This window comes from Leptomonas pyrrhocoris (assembly GCF_001293395.1).
Source record: "Leptomonas pyrrhocoris isolate H10 chromosome Unknown, whole genome shotgun sequence".
Classification (NCBI taxonomy): Eukaryota; Euglenozoa; class Kinetoplastea; order Trypanosomatida; family Trypanosomatidae; genus Leptomonas; species Leptomonas pyrrhocoris.
The window spans coordinates 1,118,876-1,136,248 of record NW_015438359.1 but is presented as its reverse complement, the minus strand read 5'-3'; the positions used below and the strand labels follow the sequence as shown (position 1 = coordinate 1,136,248).

The window sequence follows — 17,373 nt, the reverse complement described above, 5'->3', positions numbered from 1 at the left end:
CAATGGACGGTTCTATTGCATTTCCTATTCATTTTGCTAGCAACACTCCCATGCTTGGGGCGTCGCCTCCTTGTATCGCTGCTCTCCCTCGCCTCTCGCCCCGTCTTCGATTCTGGACATCTTCAAGAAATAGCGAGCGCTCGTTCATCCTCCTCTGTGCGTCCCTCCGCCAGCTGTCTTAACGTGCTCTTTTCTAATTCTTCTCTTCTTCCGTATTGTTTCCAAAAACAACGCAACAGATCCTGCGTTAGGCACATTTTATCTAGACGCTGCACAGAAGATCAGGGAGGCCCGGTTGCGCTCTCCCCCTCCCTTTCTCTCCCTCTCTCTCTCTAGTCGCCGATGGGCCAGCAGAACACAAAAGATACGAAGCGTCGCCGTGTGGGTCCTCCAGGCACCAGCGTTGGGGCCGCCACTCGCCAGCCGGGCGTCCGATCCACCGCCGTGAACGACAGCGTGCTGCAGCAGACCTCCACCGGCGCCGCCCGCCACACCGACCCAAACCGCGCCCACAGCTCTAGCCGAGGATCGCTGCCGAACATGCCCTCCGTCGGCGGCGCCAACCAAGGCGCCTCCGCCACCACCTTCCCGATCGTGCTACGCTATCAAGACCAAGACGTGCGCGCCCTCATCGAGTCGCGAAGGGCGGTGTACGTGGCGGTGGAGGCGATGAACTGGCAGCCGCTGCCCATGACCCCGAGCACGGACTCGTTCTACGCCCTGCTGGAGCTGCCGGCGGGCAACCACAACTACCGCTTCCTCGTGAATGGCGTGGAGGCGGTGGACAGCTCGCAGCCGTTGGCGCCCAGCTCGGCCACGGCGAACTTACCCGTGCCGCCGCAGCCAACCCCAGACACCACCCTACCGCCGGGTGTCACGGCGAGTCAACCGCTGCCGCGGCCCTCCCCTGCGCGGGACGGCAAACCCGCCAACACGATCTTCCTCAACGATGTCCTCCTCACCACACGCGAGGATGACGACATCATGGACAACGGCGAGGGCTGGGGGCAGGAGCCGATTATGTTTGAGGAGTCGCGCAAGTACCCGCCAATTGTGCCGCTGCACCTGCGCTACACCCCCCTCAACACACCGCCGACGCTCGTGCGCTGCTCGCGTGACGGGCGAATGGCGGTGATGGACAGCGGGCTGGAGAACAACCCACGGATGCCGCCCGAGCACCTGCCACTGCCGCTGAGCGTCACCATCAACCACGTGTACTTTCAGCGCCGCGAGGATCATGCGGTGATGGGCGTGACAACACGCTACTGCAATAAGTTCACCACCGTCGTGTACTACAGGCATCTCCCCAGCAGTCCCGTTGACTGCGTCGAGCCCGCTAAAGGATAAAGCGCTCTAGACGCTGTCGTTGTGTGTCAAAGGCGAAGCTTTTTTCTGTGTCTTCCTTTCCCCTTGTCACGTTCGTGCGCTGGTTGGACCGTCGAGCAACGGTAGCAAGCCTCTTTTTATCCCTCGTTCTCCACCCTCCTTTTCTTTTTCTTTTTTTGCTGCTTCTATTTACCTATTCACGGTCACAGTTCACCTTTTCCCCAAAACTTAGTGGTTGCTCAATATCTGATTATCCCTTTCTTCAAAACGTTGGTGGCGCAACGCCACAGCTTTGTGTGCATGAGCGCCGTGTGTTTTTGTCTGTTTCTTCGCTCGATCTGGTGAAGCCCACGAATTGCCGTGGACGAGGAAGCGCGTCGTTTCCCTTATCTGTGTTGTATAACCCGTGCATTTTCCCTTCGTTCTTTTTTTTTGTCTTGTCCTGTTGTTGTCGCTGGCAGCGTCACGCGTGCGTGGGTGGGTTTGTTTTTTTGGGGGTGATATGAATGCAAAGATGTCTTTCTTTGAGTTCTTCATGCGTGGAAACGATAAAAGGCGTCCTTAGAAGGTGCACTGCGTCAGTTATGCGGAATATCATTTCCAACTCAATGCGCTGGCTTTTAAACGAGAAGGAGGTGGTGTGTGTAGGTGTTGTAGCAGCCGCTGAACTCTTCGGCGTAAAAGCGAACTTCGTCAGCAGCTGAAGAACGGCGGCACAAGCAAGTTAACGGAGAGAGGGAAGATCAAAAAATGCGCTTGATGCGAGGCAAGAAAAAGCTTCTAAGAGAGCAACGTGACCTCTGCAAATGCTTCTCCCACCACTTCGTATTCCCCATTGCCAAGCAAACTTCCCTCTCTGTCTGTCTCTCTCTCTTTCTCCCCAATTTAAAACAGAGCAGCGCTTACCCCTGTCCCACACACCCATTACGCGCGTGCTGCATCGTGTCGATCGGCAGCTTTTCTGCCTCACTCGTCCCTCTCTCTCTTCACTTCCTCCATCACCGACTGTTTTCCGCTTGAACAGCAACAGCAAAAGCAAAAGGGCCACACACTTCACGCGCATCTCTCTGTACAACAGATTTCCTGCTTCTCCGCTTTTCCGGCCTCCCCTTCTCTTCTTCGTTTCTGCGCTCATGAAGCCTTCCGTCCCACGGATCGCGCTCTTTACGGCGGCGTGCTGGGCGTTGCTAGCGACACTAACCTTCACTGCCTGCGCTGCAGCCGTCACCGCCCCGGCAAGCCCGGAAGCGGGGCTGCCACTTTTCCTGTCGCAAGTGGCGCGCGCCGTAGAGCAGACGCTCGCCCCTGTTACTGCGGTGCTGGCGCCCTACGTTCCCAATTGCATGAAGGAGTTGGCCCCGCCCTTCCTGCGGGGTGCCGTGTCGCTTGTCATGGTGGGCCGCGGCGCGCGTCGGCCGCCTGCCGCCGTCAACGGCGCCGCCGGCGATGAAGTGCTGCTGCACACGACCGCGAAGTTCATTTACGCTGCCGGTGCCATCACGGCGGAGCTGACGCTGCTGAAGATGATCTACCGCGAGCCCTACCGCAACCTGCGCCGCAACCCCATGAACCGGCTTTTGTGCAGCCCGGCGGGGTTTGTGTTCTTGTTGCTGCTCACCGCCGCCCCCAACGACCTCGTCGATACCAGTCTGATCTGCATTTTCTTCTGGAAGCTGTCCGCCTCCGTCTACACGCCGGCTGTTGTGTGTGGGCAGCTGCTGCGGGTGTACGTGGCCGCGCTGGTGCCACGCCTCCCACCGCTCTCCGCAGCGTACACCGCCTTCCTGGCCTACTGGGACGCAGCGGAGCACAAAGACGGCGCTGACGCCGGTGCCGCCCTGCCGTTTGACCTCTTGCGCGAGGCGCTGGCGGAGATCGCGCTGACTGCGGTGATGGCCGGCGCGGTGGCGTTTGCGGTGGCGGCGCGCCGTAGCTCGTGTTCTTCCTCCGCCGGCTCCGCAACGCCGCGCGAGCCGGAAAGCGACGGTGACGACTACTACGAGGAGTGAGCGACAAAAGCACGAAACACCTTTTTTTTTCGCGTGGCAGTTTCACGCAGCATTCCTAGCTCAGTCGGTAGAGCGCACGGCTCTTAACCGTGTGGTCGTGGGTTCGATCCCCACGGAGTGCGCTTTTCCTGTTTCCCCCGCCGCCAGGGCGAAAAAACGAGAGGCCAAAAGGCACGGCAACAGGGCAACAAAAATCGACTGATGCAGACCTTCTTTTTCGTGTGTGTGTTGCCGAACACCACACAGACACCAACACACATAGATTCCCTTTGGTTCGTACACGCTTTGTTTTCTTCCTCCTTCAAAGATAAGGTGCAACAACAAATAAAGCAGAGGAAAGAAACGAGCCGATATGTCTCGGCTTTCAATTCGTTCAGCGTTGTCCGTGTTTGGCGCCCACAACGCAACACCGTTTCAAAGCCTTGAAAGCGAGCGCCAGACGGTACAAAAGGGAAGGGAGGAGTCGCATTCGCATTTTGCTTCTGTCTACTCGTTTGCAAAGTTACGGCAGGATATATATTTTTAAAGTTTCTCTTCCCTTTTCTCCTGCTTTAACGGCTGACATGCGTACTCGACGATTTTGTGTTCTTCCCTCTCTTTCTTCGTTCACGACATCAGCAAAGAAAGCAGACAATCAACGGCCATTCACAACTGTTCACATTCTATTGCGTGCGTGTAAGTGTTTTGTTTACTAGTATTATTGTTATTATAATCATTGGTATTACGATTAAGTCACCTTTCTGACACCGCCTAGCACTCAAAATAGCTGTTTGTTTAGTACAATCATAGATTTTGTTGTTGTTGTTATCTCTACAGAGTATTTCACCCCAAATAATCAGAATGAACAAGCCCCACTTCACCACGGACCCGTACCGCATTACGCGGTTGCAGGAGAACTACGACGAAGGAGTGAAACGCGAGAAGATGCCGACGATCGATCGCGAGAAGCGGGACCTGCACTGCCTCCACGTCACCGATGAAAAACTCCTCTTCCTTTACCAGAACGCCATGGAGAGCTACAGCAGCACCGTGAAGAATCAGAAAATCAAAGAGTACAACGAGGTGTACATCAGCACTGCCCCTGTTGCGTCGAAGGATTCCGGAAAGTCTCGCTTCCGCTTTCTGTAAGAAGAGAGAAAGAAGGAAAAAAAAACCGGTGTGAAGTCGGCAGAAGAGACTCCGCTAATTCTGGTTTTCTTGTTGCCGCTATTTAAGAAGGCCGGATCGCGCGGTGTGTAGTGGAGCGAAAAGTATAGCAGACGGACGAATGCTCGTGCCTCTTGCAGTCGCGAAGAGCGTAGACGGCGTTCTCGTATATCTTTCCATCCTACCTGAAGGTAACCCGTACTCCGCGACAGTCGCATACGCGTGTGTATGACCCGTAGGTAGTAGAAAATTTAATTTATTTATTAGTTAGCTTGCTGTATATGTACCTGCATCATGTTACTCTTGTTTTGCTTTGTTTTTCCTATGTGCGACCGAATGATGCAAAGTAAGATGGCGAACCATGTTTTGTTGTCGAAGATATTTTAGGTTTCATGCTCATCTTGAGCGCGTTGTCTACGTCTGTGCTACGCCTTCCGTTTTCTCTGTTTTTGTTTTGACCTTTCTCTTCGCGACTCGTGTTCGCTCTTTTTTTTTTTAACGTCTTCTTTTTTATCTCCTCTTCATCTTTTGTCTGTTATTACATATGCACAAATATATTCGTCGAGTGATCCGATATTCTTATTGTTTTATTTATTTTTTCTGAAAGTGGCTTTGCCATCTAGCGGTACTCCTGATTTCTCCCACCAGAGCGGAAACCTCACATACAATGGACCCAACGTCTACAAGGAAAGAATGAAAAAAGACGAAGAAGAAGTGATCATAAACTCTCGTGCAGACCCTCATGTTTTTATTCCTCAACCGTGCGAATCAGTTCCTTCTGTTTTTGTGAATGGAGTTTGTTTTCCCTTACTTGCTGGTGCACGGCGCGCTGCTCAAGTGCCGCATTCCTTCCCGTCACCTTGAGACGCATTCTGTGCTGCACGTGTGGTGAGCGGCATTCTTCAAACCTCTCCGTCGTCTCCTCTCCTTCCCTTCTCTCACTTCACATCTTCACAATTAAACACAAACCCCTAAACAGATTCCCGCTTTCTCTCTCGCTCTCTATTTTTCGCTTTCAGACGTTCACTCTTCGCTCGCTCTTCCTGTCAGCACACTCGCACCTTTTCTTCCTGTTACCTCAGCCCTTTAAGAACAGGTAAATCAGAATGAACGTGCCTGCTTTCACAACGCATCCCCGCCGCATTGCGCGCCTGGAGTTTAACTACATGGAGGGTGCGAATCGCGAGAAGATCCCCTGCGCGGAGCGCGAGCTGATGGACAAGAATCTCCTGAACGTCACTCCGGTCTACCTAAACCACCTGTTCGCCAACGTTGAAGCCATCCGCAAAGCGAGAAAGCCAGCCCCCGTCGCCGATGCGGAGTTCGCCGCTGCTTGAGTACGAAAACAGACCGCGATAACGCATTTGGAAACATAGTGATGACGGGGAACGAGGATCATGCTCACAAAAAAAAAGTCAGAAAAAAACGCCACAGATTAGTTTAACGCGTGCGACATGGTTTTTTTCCTCTACGGTAGATGCGGGGTGATTGAAGACACCCGTTCATCGATGCAGATGCACGCGTGAGTGTGGGCGTGTACGTGAGAAACAGCGTGTACGTATGCAAGTGGTGCGAATCTTCCGAAGGAGGCATTCGCTATTCTTTTGTAATCTGTGCAAGTTTCTAAAGATCTTTTGCCTCTTCTTCTTTTTTGAACTCCTCCTTTCTCGTAGGATGAGAAGTTCCTCTCTTTTATTTCCATTGTTTATTATTATTATTTATGTAGTTTACTCTTTCACACAGTAACTCGTTTTTTATGTCGTTGCTCTGTTTCGAATATTACCAAATGTTCCGACCTCTGATATTACACAAGTTCCACTTTAACCGGAGAAAAACCTTTGTTGAAGGAGTCGTCCGCTCACCCCCCTCCCCCGGTGCGTCACCGACACATTCGTTGTATAAAGTCGTAGTAGCCACGTTTGTTCTGTACGGTGAACGTGCGTGTGGGTGGGTGTGTATATCAAGGACGCCTATAAGTGGAGGGGAGCAAACAGTCTGCCTAACAACTGTATTCTTTTTTTACTTCAGAATAGTGGAGAGCTGAAGAAATGGAAAAAGAACGAAAAGAAAAAGTTGCTGTGAGAACAACCGAGAGTATAAACATGTGGGCTGCTTACTTTGGGTGTCCTGAGCAAAGAAGCGGAGAGGGTGTATGTTTTTCTTCGCTGCTGTTGTTCGATTCCGAAATGCTCCTGCATTTTACTGACAATTGACGCATTGATTCTCATAGTTGCGCTCCACCTTGGTAATTGTGTAACGACACAAATACAAAACAGGCAAGGGCGTCTGTCGTCCCCTTCTTTCCTGTCGTTCTCTGTTTGTGGGAAAAAGAAATATATATAGATGTATATCTGTATCAAGCAAGCGAGTAGATCTGAAGGCGGTCGCTGAAGGAAAAGGAGGACGGTTTCAGCGTCGTGTGTAGACGTGGTCTGATCCGCTTCACACCGCTACTTCGGCATCTGCGTGTCTCTCTTGTTCCTCTCCTCGATTGTCGTCATATATATGTTTGCTCTCTTTCTTTTTTGAAAAAAAGGAAGAAACGAAAGGGAGCACGAGGTGAGCGACGGAGGAGAGACCCGCTGCAAGCTCGCCTTTGTTTAATATGTTTATTTTACTTATATAAATATATATCTGGTGCGTCGTTTACGCCCTCTCTCTCTTTCCTCTCTTCGTCATGATTGTTATGATTCTACAAAGGCTAAACGAAAACGTGAGCAACTCTTTTCGGTAAGAAAGTATATATTTCGTATTCCTATTTTTTGTTGTTAGCTCTTTTTATTGCGCTGCTTTGCGATGCCAAAGCTCTTGCGTTTGTTGTGTGTTCGTATCACTTGAGCAGCACTTAACTCCCTTTCAGCACACTCTTCCATGGATGGTGTTTCCGTGCCGCTCATCGTGTTTGGAGCGCTGCGATTTTTTTTTTACTGGTGAACTGCAGGGCGGGTGCAGAAGACCTGCACGTAAAACGCACATACACACTTGCACACACAGACACAGAAAAATCTTCTGTGGTGAATGGAAGGATTTACGGTGACCGTAGTAGCGTGTTTGCCGCCCTGCGCGCTCTCTCCTTTTTCGAAACTGAGTCAGCCGTGTGTTCGCCTTCAACGCCTCCCTCTTTCACCTCTCCCATTCCCTTCTTCTGTCGTCGTCACGACTCTCTCTCTCTTTCTATCAGCGTGCACAAAGCGGATATAAAAAGAAAAGTGGCAAAGTAACATACAAGCGATCTACGTGACGGTGTTTCCCTTATGGGTGTGCGTCAACTTGCTCAACAGTGCTACCCCGACCGTCCCTCGACAGCATTCTAAACAGGTGCCTCCATTGTGTGTGGACGTGCGCACTGTCGTTGCCACAACCCCTCCGATTTGACTGCGCAGCTTGTTTTTATTTATTTGCTTCTTCCGCTGATCTCACTCTACTGTTGCTTCTCCCCCTATCTCATTCATCCGTTCGGCCGACTATGCCGACGTACGAAAGCCGTCACTTGCTGCGCGTCCTCGATGCACCGCAGGTGCTGGCCGCGTCCTTTATCGCCTACTGCAAGCGGCATCACGTGACCACCCGTGGTCTGTGCCGCATCGGCTACGCACGGCGCAGCCCGCCCCCCAACACTGGCTCTACCGCTCAAGCTTACCTCCTTCGCGGTCTCATCGCGAACAATGACATCCCGCCACACGAGAACGTCGTCATGATGCCGGTGACGGCGTGTCTGCACCCTGGTGTGGCCCTCCGCTGCAAACCCTTCTGGAACCTGCTGCCAGCCGACGCGCAGGCGACGCTGCAGGACGTGACCGTTGCCTACAACTCCCGCCTTGCCGATCGCTCGCTCGTGCGACACAATCAGTACCTGCTGGCGCTCTATATGACGTACTTAATGCTCCTGCGCAACTGTGATCCGGCGCGACTCGCTGCCACGCCTGGTGGGGATGTGATGGACTACGTTGATTTTATGCCACGGAGTGAGGGAAACTTCGATCAGCTGGCGGCGCACCTCGCCGGCTGGCTGGATGGGCCCGAAGTGTGTCGCACCTCGCAGGTGGCCCTCGCCAGCCACTTTCACCTCACCCAGGCGGAGGTGCGCCCAGCTATCGTGTATGCGCTGTGCATGATCTACAGCCGCATGGTGCCAGTGGACCACCGCGCCTGCTTACAGTACGCTTTTCAATCCACGCCGTTTGCACACGCCTGGGATGACGTCGCGGCAACGGCGGCCTTGGCGGCTCTCCCGCCCGACACAAAAACCACAGCAACCGCCGCCGGGAATGATGAAGGTGGCAAAGGGAGCGTGAACACGTCTCTGGTGCGGGAGCCCATCTCGTTCCTGTGTCCGGTGATCGACATGTGCAATCACAGCGAACACGAAAACGTGGCCGTCATGGTGCCGGATCGTGAGCCGACGCTGAGTGGACCGGTCATCTGCCTGCGATCGTTGCGGCCCATCGCGAAGGGCGAGGAGCTCGTGATGACCTACGGCGCAGCGCCGCATGCGTTGAAGCTGATTTGGGGGATGCAGGACATTCTCCTATAGCGCACACCGTACAGCGTGTGTCGGTGAGACGGACACGGTGGTGACGGCGCGGCATTTGTTCCTCGTGTTCTTAGTGTTGTTGTTGAAGGTGCGTTTGATGGGTCGGTGCTGGTTCTCACACGGCTCATGCGTCTGCCAAGAAAAGAAATAGAAACCTCAAGGAATGCCCGTTGACTTCTATGAAGGCAAAAAGTCTCACGTAGAGGTGGGTGCTGCCGTGAGGCGGTAGATCGCACGATTTCACCGCTCGCCTTCCGTTTTGTGTTGATTTCCCAACGCATTTTTCGCTCTCTTGACTTCCACTGAATTTTTTTCTCTTGTTCTTTCGCTGCACCAGCTGCAGCTGCAACAACAATGCGCCACGGCACGGTGTGCCTTCAAGGCTCCAGCCGGCAGTGGATGCAGCGGCAGTCGCAGGACCCTTTTGTGGCCAAAGCCCGCCAAGAAGGCTACATTGCCCGCAGCGCGTACAAGCTGCTCCACATGGACGATCGCTTTCACCTCTTTGACCGCCAGCACACCCGCATCGTCGTGGACCTCGGCTGCAGCCCTGGGGGGTGGTGTCAAGTAATCCGCCAGCGGGCCGGCGACAGGTGCTTCTTGCTCGGTGTCGACATGCTGCCCATCAAAGCTCAAATTCCAAACGCTGTCATTGTGCAAGGTGACTTTACACTGCCCCCCGTGCAGCAGCAGCTGTTCCGCCACCTTGCCGAACACAGCGCACACAGAAGCGACCATCATCAACGAGGCGAAAACGAAGCAGCGGCCTACGCCGCCCCTTTTACCTCTTCCTCTTTCACTGGAGTGGACGTCGTCACTTCGGATATGTGCCCAAATCGAATGGGCGGTTTCCAAGACCGACAGCGCATTGCGCAGCTCAACATGCAGGCGGTGCACGTCTGCGCGCCTCTGCTGCGGCCGGGAGGGCACTTTGTATGCAAAGTCCTCGGCAGTCGTGCCGCCTACACCGAGTTGTGGGACCACCTACACGCGTTGTTTCTGACCGTGCACACGTGCAAGCCGCCCGCTAGCCGGGTGCACAGTGACGAAGCGTTTTTGGTGGGCGTTGACAAGCTGGCATTGCCGCGCTCGCGCTCGTGCGTGAAGTCGGCGATGACGGTGGGCGCGAGTGGTGGGGCGGGAGGGGGGCAATACGGACTCGATGACTGGCCTGGGTTTGGGCGGCGCGGTCGTGGGCGACCCCAGGGCAGACCGTAAAGAAAGAGAAGTAATAAGTAGGAGAGGGACGGTAGCCGCCGCTGGTTAGCGATTGTGTGCTTGTCTCGCATCCCAGTGTGAGTATTTGCTGCTATTTGTCGTTCGGTCTTCACCGTCTGCATGGTCATTTTTAAACCTGCTTTCTTCTCTTTGTTTATTTATTCTTCTTTTTTATTCTTTCTCCCTCTCTCCTGCGTTAAATCTACGGTTTCACCGGTACGCGCCACAGCAAGGAAAACGTCTATCAGTTCTCGCCTTGCTCCTCATCTACGGGTGCCGTGTGATGGGGAAGCTGGTCGAATCTGCTATACCGTTGACGTGAACCTTTCCTTGTCTGCGATGCCGGTTGCTGCAATCTCTTAAGGGATCACAGCAATTCCTTTTTTAAATGTGTTTACTCTGTGTAGTGGATACATTCAAAAAGAATTAAGCAAAAGAGACGAAATGGCAGCTTCGAGGCCTTGTCGATATCCTGATCAGAGAAGGGTTTGCAGAAGAGGAGAGATTTTGAATGAAGAACGTGCGGTCTGGAGGGAATACGGTTTGCAAGCTGCACGCTTGACGTCACCGTATGACTGCACATTTAGGACTTCACGACACCTTTGGTTTGTTCAATGAATTAGTGGATAACGGCTGCAACGAACTGAAAACAGCTGGGCACAACTGCCTATGCCTGCTGCCGACCGTGAGCATTCAATAAACTAGCCCGTACCTAGTTAAGGGCCACAGAGGATCACTGGTAGAAAAGAAGGAAACACAAAAAGGGAAAAACGAAAAACGTGAAACCAAAACGAAAGAATAAAAACTAAATTGTGTTGATGACACTCCTGGGTTAACGATCTACTCGAATCACCCTTTTTCATTCATTAGTATTATCTCTTTTTTTTTGGTTGTTTGTTTGACTGTTTGTTTAGATTATCGTCTAATTTGGTCTCATTATATTTGCTCAATTAATGTCTGAAAAATTTTTGTTCCACAAAAACCCAAAGGAAAATGATGATAATAACAATCATCACTTAGCTAACAAATGAAGAAAGTTTTACACAGAACGGTAAAGCAAAACTAACAAACACGAAGAACACAACACAACATGCACCGTGGTTTCGATCCTCTCCTGCGGGGCGGGTGGGTGGCGAGAAAAGTACGCAACGATTGTGAGAAATCAAGCTGTCCACTTTCGTTTGCCAGACAAGCGACGATGGAGGAGGAAAGAAAAGGGGTGACAAAAAGGGGTTTTAGGATGAAAGAAAACCTATCCAGGCAATACTGCTAGCAGCAGTACCTGGTATACGCCGTATGTACATTGTTTGTTCATCTTTACGGAAGGCACTAATACCTCGTGATACACTCGCGTCTCGACACGCTCATACTCGGTTGAGTAGCGCTTTCTCGGCGCACAGGGCAATGAAGGGGTGTTAACGCATGCGCAGGTGTGCTTTACGTGGGCTGCAATCGTAACTGAGGAGGAGGGTGAACACGTCGCCGCATTTCGCGCGTGCTTTGTTTTCGCTTGAAGGTTTGCCGATGACGTCTTCAATTCAGCTTCTTCTTCTTTTTTTTTCCTAATCGCGCTGGGAGAAATCTCACGGAGAAAGTGTTTAGCGCTGAAGTAGGGTGTCTCTGATGGGACGGTGAATCTATGTCACGGGGTCGTTTCTTTTTCTGGTTGTATTGTGCGTGCCCTTGCTTCTCTTTCTTGGTTTTTCTTCCATTCTCCACTTCTTTTTCTCCCACTCCCCCCACCCCTCCTCCAAACGGAGCCCCCAACTCCACTCAACCGGTCAAGCAGTCATCTTCATTCTTCTCGTCGGGCACGACTTCACCAGCGCAGTTTCACGGAGCAACGAGCAATCGCCACACTCTTTAAGTACAGTTGGTTTTCTTGTTTATCCTCCACACACACACACATATATATATATATATATATATATAGATATATGAAGCATGTCCGTTTCATCGGAGCTGGTAGAGAAGCTGGCGCAGCACTACTTCCTCACCCCCACGCTCGTGCAGGAGGCGGCGCAACTCTTTGACGCGTACACCGACGGCGACACCAACACCGTGGGGGAGACGGAAGCGGCGGAGGCGACTGAAACTCGCATCTCCGTGACGCGACTGCAACAGCTGCTCATGGCGTTGGGTGCGCCGCTCTCCCAGCAGGACGTGGTGGAGATTCTACAGCTCTTTAGCAGCTCCGCCTCCAGCGCGCTGCCGACGTCGATCACAACAGACGCCGCAGCAACATCTGGGTCAGGCAGCGGCGGACATCGCCAGCCGTACGCGGCCTCCAGCACCGCCCTTCGCAAGGGCGACAAGAGCAGCAGCAACAGCAGCCATCGCCACCACACGGAGGGGGACACACGTAGTCAGACGAACAAGCCGGCGCCGTCGTCGCGCCGCATCACCTCCGCACCACCGACTTCTTCTTCTACAACGGCAGACGCGCACCTTCAAGATGGCGGTGATCCGCCGTCTTTGGAAGAGTCTGGTGTAAGCGCGTCCCCAACTGCGGGGCGGGAAGCTGCGGTGTCGAGAAAGGCAGAAGGTGCGCGAAAGGACGGCGCACAGCCTTCAACGACGGCGGTAAATATGCATGGGATGACGTTCCCGGCCTTTCTTTACTTTCTGCTGGTCTACCCCTCATTGGTGCAGCACGTTGCTCAACACATCGCCTCCTCTGCTGCAGCCGCCAACGCCGTCACCTCGGCCGTCGCATCCGTGGATGTGGCAGAGTTGTTTGCCCAGCTGGACAGCGACGGCGATGGCGTGTGCAGCGCGCAGGACCTCCGACGGGCGGCCGAGCTCTGTGCGACGGACCACGATGGGCTCTTGCTGGACGACCCAGATCTGTGCCGACTGGCGGAGATGCATCCGGTGGAGCTGGAGGAGGCGATACGCGAGTATGATTTGGACGGGGACGGGGTCGTGACGTTGAGCGACCTTCAGCGAGCGCTGCAGTAGAGGCCCGCGTACTCCCCCTCTCCCGTTTTCCCTTCTTGCTCCTGCCTCTGCTACTGCCGTTACGCGTGTGGGAGATGCTGTGCACGAGACGTATGAATGATCGATGTACATTAGCAAAAAGAACAATTTGATGTGCGGTGGACGGAGAAGGGCGTTCCTCTGACTCCTTTTACTCTGTGCGTGTTTTGTTTTTTTCGACATGTGGTCTACCCGTTACTCAACGCATGAGCAAGCTTATTATTATTATTTTTAGTTTTCTTGTGGATGTACTGGATGGAAAGCGTCAGCTGCGGTCTAATGATTGCCATTGCTTCGCGGTAGAGTCTTTGTTGGAAGCCGTAGCACTGCCTCTGCTGCGCAGCGTCTGCAAGACGATCTACTTTGTACAACAGTATCCACGTGCACAACGACGTCTGACACCTGTTGAAGCGCACTTGGTGTGTGGCAAAAATCTGCAGTCTTGACGGTCCTTTCTCTGACTTAAACTCCGCAGCATCTCCAAACCACTCCGCTCTGTTTCTGCTTTGTTTTCGTCGTTGCTGGCCACTCGTGTCCGTCTGCACGAGGAGCTTCTTCGCGCTTCCAGTCACACACATAATCACGCTCGCTCAGCCACTTATCTTCAATACAACATGGGAGTTCCATTGCTGCTCACCTGGCTGCGGAAGCGCTTTGCCGACTGCTTTCTTCCCGCCGACAGCGCCGTCACCGACTACATCCGCCAGAGCACCGACAACCTCTACATCGACCTCAACTCCTTCCTCTACCAGGCTGCCACCATCATCACCGCCACCCACCGCGCCCACCGCTTCACCTCCGTCGACGAGGTAGAAGATGTGGTGCTGCGGAAGCTTTTTGACCTCCTCGACGACCTCGTCCTCAACCTTGTGCAGCCCAAGGCACTGGTGTACATCGCGGTGGATGGCGTGTCGCCCCTCGGCAAGATGTCGCAGCAGCGCGCGCGTCGTCGTCGCGGTGCTCGCAAGACCCCCTCCGCGTCGTCGTCTTCCGCTTCTGCGGGGTCCGCGTCGCACCACAGTTTCCACCACGCTCCGTCGGGCAACATGAACGATCTGTGGGACGGCAACTGCATCAGTGTGGGGACGCGCTTTATGGCTAAGGTGACGGAGGCGCTGCACTTTTACGCGGTGAGTCGCACCGAGCGCGTCAACACGAAGCGGCTGCGTGAGGAAAAAGCCCGTGGAGAGGCGGTGGACGCGTCGACGACGTTGCTCGCTTCCCCTTCCGCCTCCACCTCCTCCGTTGACGCAGCGGCTGCGTCTCCCTTCCCTTCCATTAACATCATCGTGGACGACGTCTTGCGCCCGGGTGAAGGGGAAAACAAAATTGCCGAGTTCATCCGCCGCATCCGTGCCAACCCCGGTTACAACCCGAACACGTCGCACGTCATCTGCAGCTCCGACACCGATGTGACAGTGACGAGCCTGATTCTGCACGAGCCGCGCATTCACGTATTGCGGTACGAGCCGCCCGTGGCGTTGGGTGGGAAGCCGCCAGTGAAGCCCCTGCCACCCCAGCAACAGTACCAGCACCAATCGCCGCCGCAGCGTGCGTTGTCGCGGTCGTCCTACCCGCAGCGCGGTGGTGGTGGCGGTGGTCCGTCCCCGCACGGACAACGCCGCTTTGACAGCCTCAGTTACCCGTCGCGCGGCGGCGGCCCGGCGCATCATCGTCCTCCTCTGGCTCAAGCGTCGTCTGCGGCACCACCAAAAGATGGCTGGCTCTCCACCTTCTTCAGCATTCACGTCTTTCGTCAGCGCCTGCGTGAGATTCTGCTTCTCGCCTCCGAGGCGGATGCCTCCGCCTTGGCGGAAGAAGAGGCGGCGCTGGTGTTTGAGCACACCTTGCACGACGTCGTCTTTGTACTGCTGCTCTTCGGCAACGACTTCCTGCCCACCATCGGCGGAAGCATCCAGGAAGGCACGCTGGACGTCCTTCTCTCCTTGCTCGCGACGGATTTCGTGCCACGTGGCCGCACCTTGGTCGACCCCAACACGAACCACATTCAGTACGCCTCCGCCCGCTACCTGCTGAGCTGCTTGGCGGAGCTGCCGCAAAACAAAAAGGCGGCGGGTGGTGGTCGGCTGCACGTGCACAACGGCAGCGGTGGTGGCGGTGCCGACGCGATGGATTGGGGCTTCACCGATGGAAAAGAGACGAAGGAGCGCGACGCCGCCTTCGTGGAGCGGCAGCAGCGACGCGAGAAGCAGCAGGAGCGCATGTGCTACTGCTACTGGACGATGCTGCAGTGGGCACTGCAGTACAGCGCTGGCATTGTGGAGCACTGGGGCTGCTACTACCCCTACGGACGTGCCCCGCCACTGTCGAAGCTGGCCACCTACTGCGGCGTGCTGCCCTTCGACGCCTTGGGGGAGATCGCGCGGCGGCGGTTGGAAGTCGGTGCGAGGACGGCGGGGCGTGGAGATGCGGCGGCCCCTGCTGGTCTAGACGATGATGAAGAAGAGGAAGACGACGGCATGGATGGGCTCCCCACCTCCGCCCTCGCGGTCAACAACAACTCGTCCTCCTCTGCCACCGCCGTCGATGCGGCGGCGCGCGGCAAGCCGACGGATGTGATGGTGCAGCTGCTCATTTTGATTCCCCCACGCAGCGCGGCTCTCCTGCCAACGGTCTTTCGTCATCACTACCGAGAAGTGGAGGGGGCAGTGCAGGCGCCGGTGGAACAGCTGAACCTCGTGTCGATTGGGGCGTGGTGTGAGGAGAAGAAGCGCTCCCTCAGCGAGGAGGAGCGGACACGCTTTACGGCCTACCAGTTTTTTGCCTCCGATGCGAACCTTGGCAGCGATGAGACACCCTTCTCGGCGAACGAGATTGCATTCAGCGCCTACTGGAGTCCTGCCGAGGTAGCGGCGGAGCTTGAAGCGCAGCGGAGTGACAGAAAGAAAGCAGCGAACGGAATCGGCTCCGCTGCCGCGATGAGTGCAGGCGGTGCTTCCGCCACTGCACCATCTGGGCTGCAGAGCAAGGCGGCCTCCTTCTTCAGCCTCGGACGTCGTCCCGTCCTTGGCGCGTTGGGCACGTCGCCCGCATCGAGCAGCTCCGCGGGCGGCAGTGGGGCCGCTGCCCTCCTGGCCAACGTGAACCTCACCGCTGTGCCAGCTTCTCCCCCTCCTCCTTCTGCGCCGCCCACGCCAGCCCTCACCGATCTGGAGGCCGGCGAGGCCTCCGCCGAGGTCGGCACTCCGTTGTCTGTTCCCTCCACGAAAAACAAGCTGGCTGCCCTCCACCCAACCCAGCTTCTCCACCCGAAAGGCCACTACGTCCTCTGGGTGACCCCTTGCGAAGCCCTGCAGGACCCCCTGCTCGTGCGGGCACTCGGTGTGATTCAAGGCATCCGCTTCTTCGCCGGCTCCTACGTCCCCGTCGTGGATCAGGACGCCGTGCTCAGTCGCAGCAGCGGCGCGGGACAGGAGGTACGCCTTCAGTTTCGACTTGCCGTGGTGCCGCTCATCACCGACCTGACGTACAGTGCGCGTCTCCTGCCCGGCTACGTCGAACCGGACGAGGTCGGCATGCACGAGAAGGTGCTCGCCGCGAGGAAAGTCGAGGCAGATCGAACTGATCCGTGGAAGCAGATCGACAAGCTGCAGACTGCAAGAGACGCGCGCAAGCGGGTCCGCGGAGACGGTGAGGAAGAGGGAGAAGGTGACGAAAGGGAATCGACAGAGGAGGCGGTCGCGGAGGCCGAAGTCGCCGTGCACACGACAAGGCCGGAGGAGACGGCGAGCGCCGGTGCAATCGGCGGTGCGACGACGGCGGAGAGCGAAGCGGCGGACCTGCAGCGCCGCAAGGAGGAGGCCCGACGGCGCCTCGCAGCGTTGAAGGCAGCGCGACTAGCGGCACAGGAGAACGACTAAACTGCACAGGAAAAATATCCGTAATGGACGCACGCGCGAAGGAGCGTTGAGGGGCCAAGAAGTTTCGGCGCGACGGTAGTGAATAACAGTGATGAAACAAAAGCTGGAAAGTACACAGAGCATGTAATCTTCGGGCACATTACGTATCAAACTGACGCAGAATCAAAAGAAAAGGTGCGCAAGGAAAGGCTGGTGTTGCTCCTTTGTGTGATGCGAGAAGCCGTACCATACCAAATTGAAGGAGAGGAGGGTGATACGAACCGGTGTGTTGCGAGTCAGC

The 17,373-nt window shown here is 55.2% G+C and overlaps 8 protein-coding genes and 1 non-coding gene across 22 annotated transcripts; all 9 read left to right on the top strand.

The window, feature by feature from the left end:
* Window positions 1-126: 126 nt before the first annotated feature.
* On the top strand, window positions 127-1,347 carry ABB37_02180 (hypothetical protein; the record flags this gene model as incomplete). 3 transcript variants are annotated; one of them, XM_015799027.1, is made up of 1 exon in its annotated part: window positions 127-1,347. In XM_015799027.1, exon 1 carries the CDS (start codon window positions 343-345, stop codon window positions 1,345-1,347), a length of 1,005 nt encoding a protein of 334 aa, XP_015662505.1. In that variant the 5' UTR covers window positions 127-342. The 3 variants fall into 3 exon arrangements, with proteins under 3 accessions (XP_015662505.1, XP_015662504.1, XP_015662503.1); XM_015799026.1 differs by having other exon boundaries at window positions 133-1,347; XM_015799025.1 differs by having other exon boundaries at window positions 239-1,347.
* An 821-nt stretch (window positions 1,348-2,168) lies between these two features.
* Window positions 2,169-3,335, top strand: ABB37_02179 (putative mitochondrial hypothetical protein; the record flags this gene model as incomplete). Of its 5 annotated transcripts, none has more annotated exons than XM_015799024.1 (1): window positions 2,169-3,335. In XM_015799024.1, exon 1 carries the CDS (start codon window positions 2,460-2,462, stop codon window positions 3,333-3,335), a length of 876 nt encoding a protein of 291 aa, XP_015662502.1. In that variant the 5' UTR covers window positions 2,169-2,459. The 5 variants fall into 5 exon arrangements, with proteins under 5 accessions (XP_015662502.1, XP_015662501.1, XP_015662500.1 ...); XM_015799023.1 differs by having other exon boundaries at window positions 2,220-3,335; XM_015799022.1 differs by having other exon boundaries at window positions 2,222-3,335.
* A 49-nt stretch (window positions 3,336-3,384) lies between these two features.
* On the top strand, window positions 3,385-3,457 carry ABB37_02449. The gene has a single exon. It is a non-coding gene; the product is annotated as a tRNA-Lys (tRNA).
* Window positions 3,458-3,952: 495 nt separating this feature from the next.
* Window positions 3,953-4,463, top strand: ABB37_02178 (hypothetical protein; the record flags this gene model as incomplete). Of its 4 annotated transcripts, none has more annotated exons than XM_015799019.1 (1): window positions 3,953-4,463. In XM_015799019.1, the coding sequence occupies exon 1, from the start codon at window positions 4,176-4,178 to the stop codon at window positions 4,461-4,463; it is 288 nt and encodes a 95-aa protein (XP_015662497.1). In that variant the 5' UTR covers window positions 3,953-4,175. The 4 variants fall into 4 exon arrangements, with proteins under 4 accessions (XP_015662497.1, XP_015662496.1, XP_015662495.1 ...); XM_015799018.1 differs by having other exon boundaries at window positions 3,958-4,463; XM_015799017.1 differs by having other exon boundaries at window positions 3,962-4,463.
* A 996-nt stretch (window positions 4,464-5,459) lies between these two features.
* Window positions 5,460-5,818, top strand: ABB37_02177 (hypothetical protein; the record flags this gene model as incomplete). The annotated part of the gene is made up of 1 exon (XM_015799015.1): window positions 5,460-5,818. The coding sequence occupies exon 1, from the start codon at window positions 5,588-5,590 to the stop codon at window positions 5,816-5,818; it is 231 nt and encodes a 76-aa protein (XP_015662493.1). The 5' UTR covers window positions 5,460-5,587.
* Window positions 5,819-7,661: 1,843 nt separating this feature from the next.
* ABB37_02176 (hypothetical protein) lies at window positions 7,662-9,015 on the top strand (the record flags this gene model as incomplete). Its single annotated transcript, XM_015799014.1, has 1 exon — window positions 7,662-9,015. Exon 1 carries the CDS (start codon window positions 7,948-7,950, stop codon window positions 9,013-9,015), a length of 1,068 nt encoding a protein of 355 aa, XP_015662492.1. The 5' UTR covers window positions 7,662-7,947.
* A 336-nt stretch (window positions 9,016-9,351) lies between these two features.
* On the top strand, window positions 9,352-10,233 carry ABB37_02175 (putative mitochondrial ribosomal RNA methyltransferase-like protein; the record flags this gene model as incomplete). Of its 2 annotated transcripts, none has more annotated exons than XM_015799013.1 (1): window positions 9,352-10,233. In XM_015799013.1, the coding sequence occupies exon 1, from the start codon at window positions 9,370-9,372 to the stop codon at window positions 10,231-10,233; it is 864 nt and encodes a 287-aa protein (XP_015662491.1). In that variant the 5' UTR covers window positions 9,352-9,369. The 2 variants fall into 2 exon arrangements, with proteins under 2 accessions (XP_015662491.1, XP_015662490.1); XM_015799012.1 differs by having other exon boundaries at window positions 9,358-10,233.
* A 913-nt stretch (window positions 10,234-11,146) lies between these two features.
* ABB37_02174 (hypothetical protein) lies at window positions 11,147-13,194 on the top strand (the record flags this gene model as incomplete). Of its 3 annotated transcripts, none has more annotated exons than XM_015799011.1 (1): window positions 11,147-13,194. In XM_015799011.1, the coding sequence occupies exon 1, from the start codon at window positions 12,178-12,180 to the stop codon at window positions 13,192-13,194; it is 1,017 nt and encodes a 338-aa protein (XP_015662489.1). In that variant the 5' UTR covers window positions 11,147-12,177. The 3 variants fall into 3 exon arrangements, with proteins under 3 accessions (XP_015662489.1, XP_015662488.1, XP_015662487.1); XM_015799010.1 differs by having other exon boundaries at window positions 12,019-13,194; XM_015799009.1 differs by having other exon boundaries at window positions 12,022-13,194.
* A 565-nt stretch (window positions 13,195-13,759) lies between these two features.
* ABB37_02173 (putative 5'-3' exonuclease XRNC) lies at window positions 13,760-17,093 on the top strand (the record flags this gene model as incomplete). 2 transcript variants are annotated; one of them, XM_015799008.1, is made up of 1 exon in its annotated part: window positions 13,760-17,093. In XM_015799008.1, exon 1 carries the CDS (start codon window positions 13,827-13,829, stop codon window positions 17,091-17,093), a length of 3,267 nt encoding a protein of 1,088 aa, XP_015662486.1. In that variant the 5' UTR covers window positions 13,760-13,826. The 2 variants fall into 2 exon arrangements, with proteins under 2 accessions (XP_015662486.1, XP_015662485.1); XM_015799007.1 differs by having other exon boundaries at window positions 13,780-17,093.
* Between the last annotated feature and the right edge of the window lie 280 nt (window positions 17,094-17,373).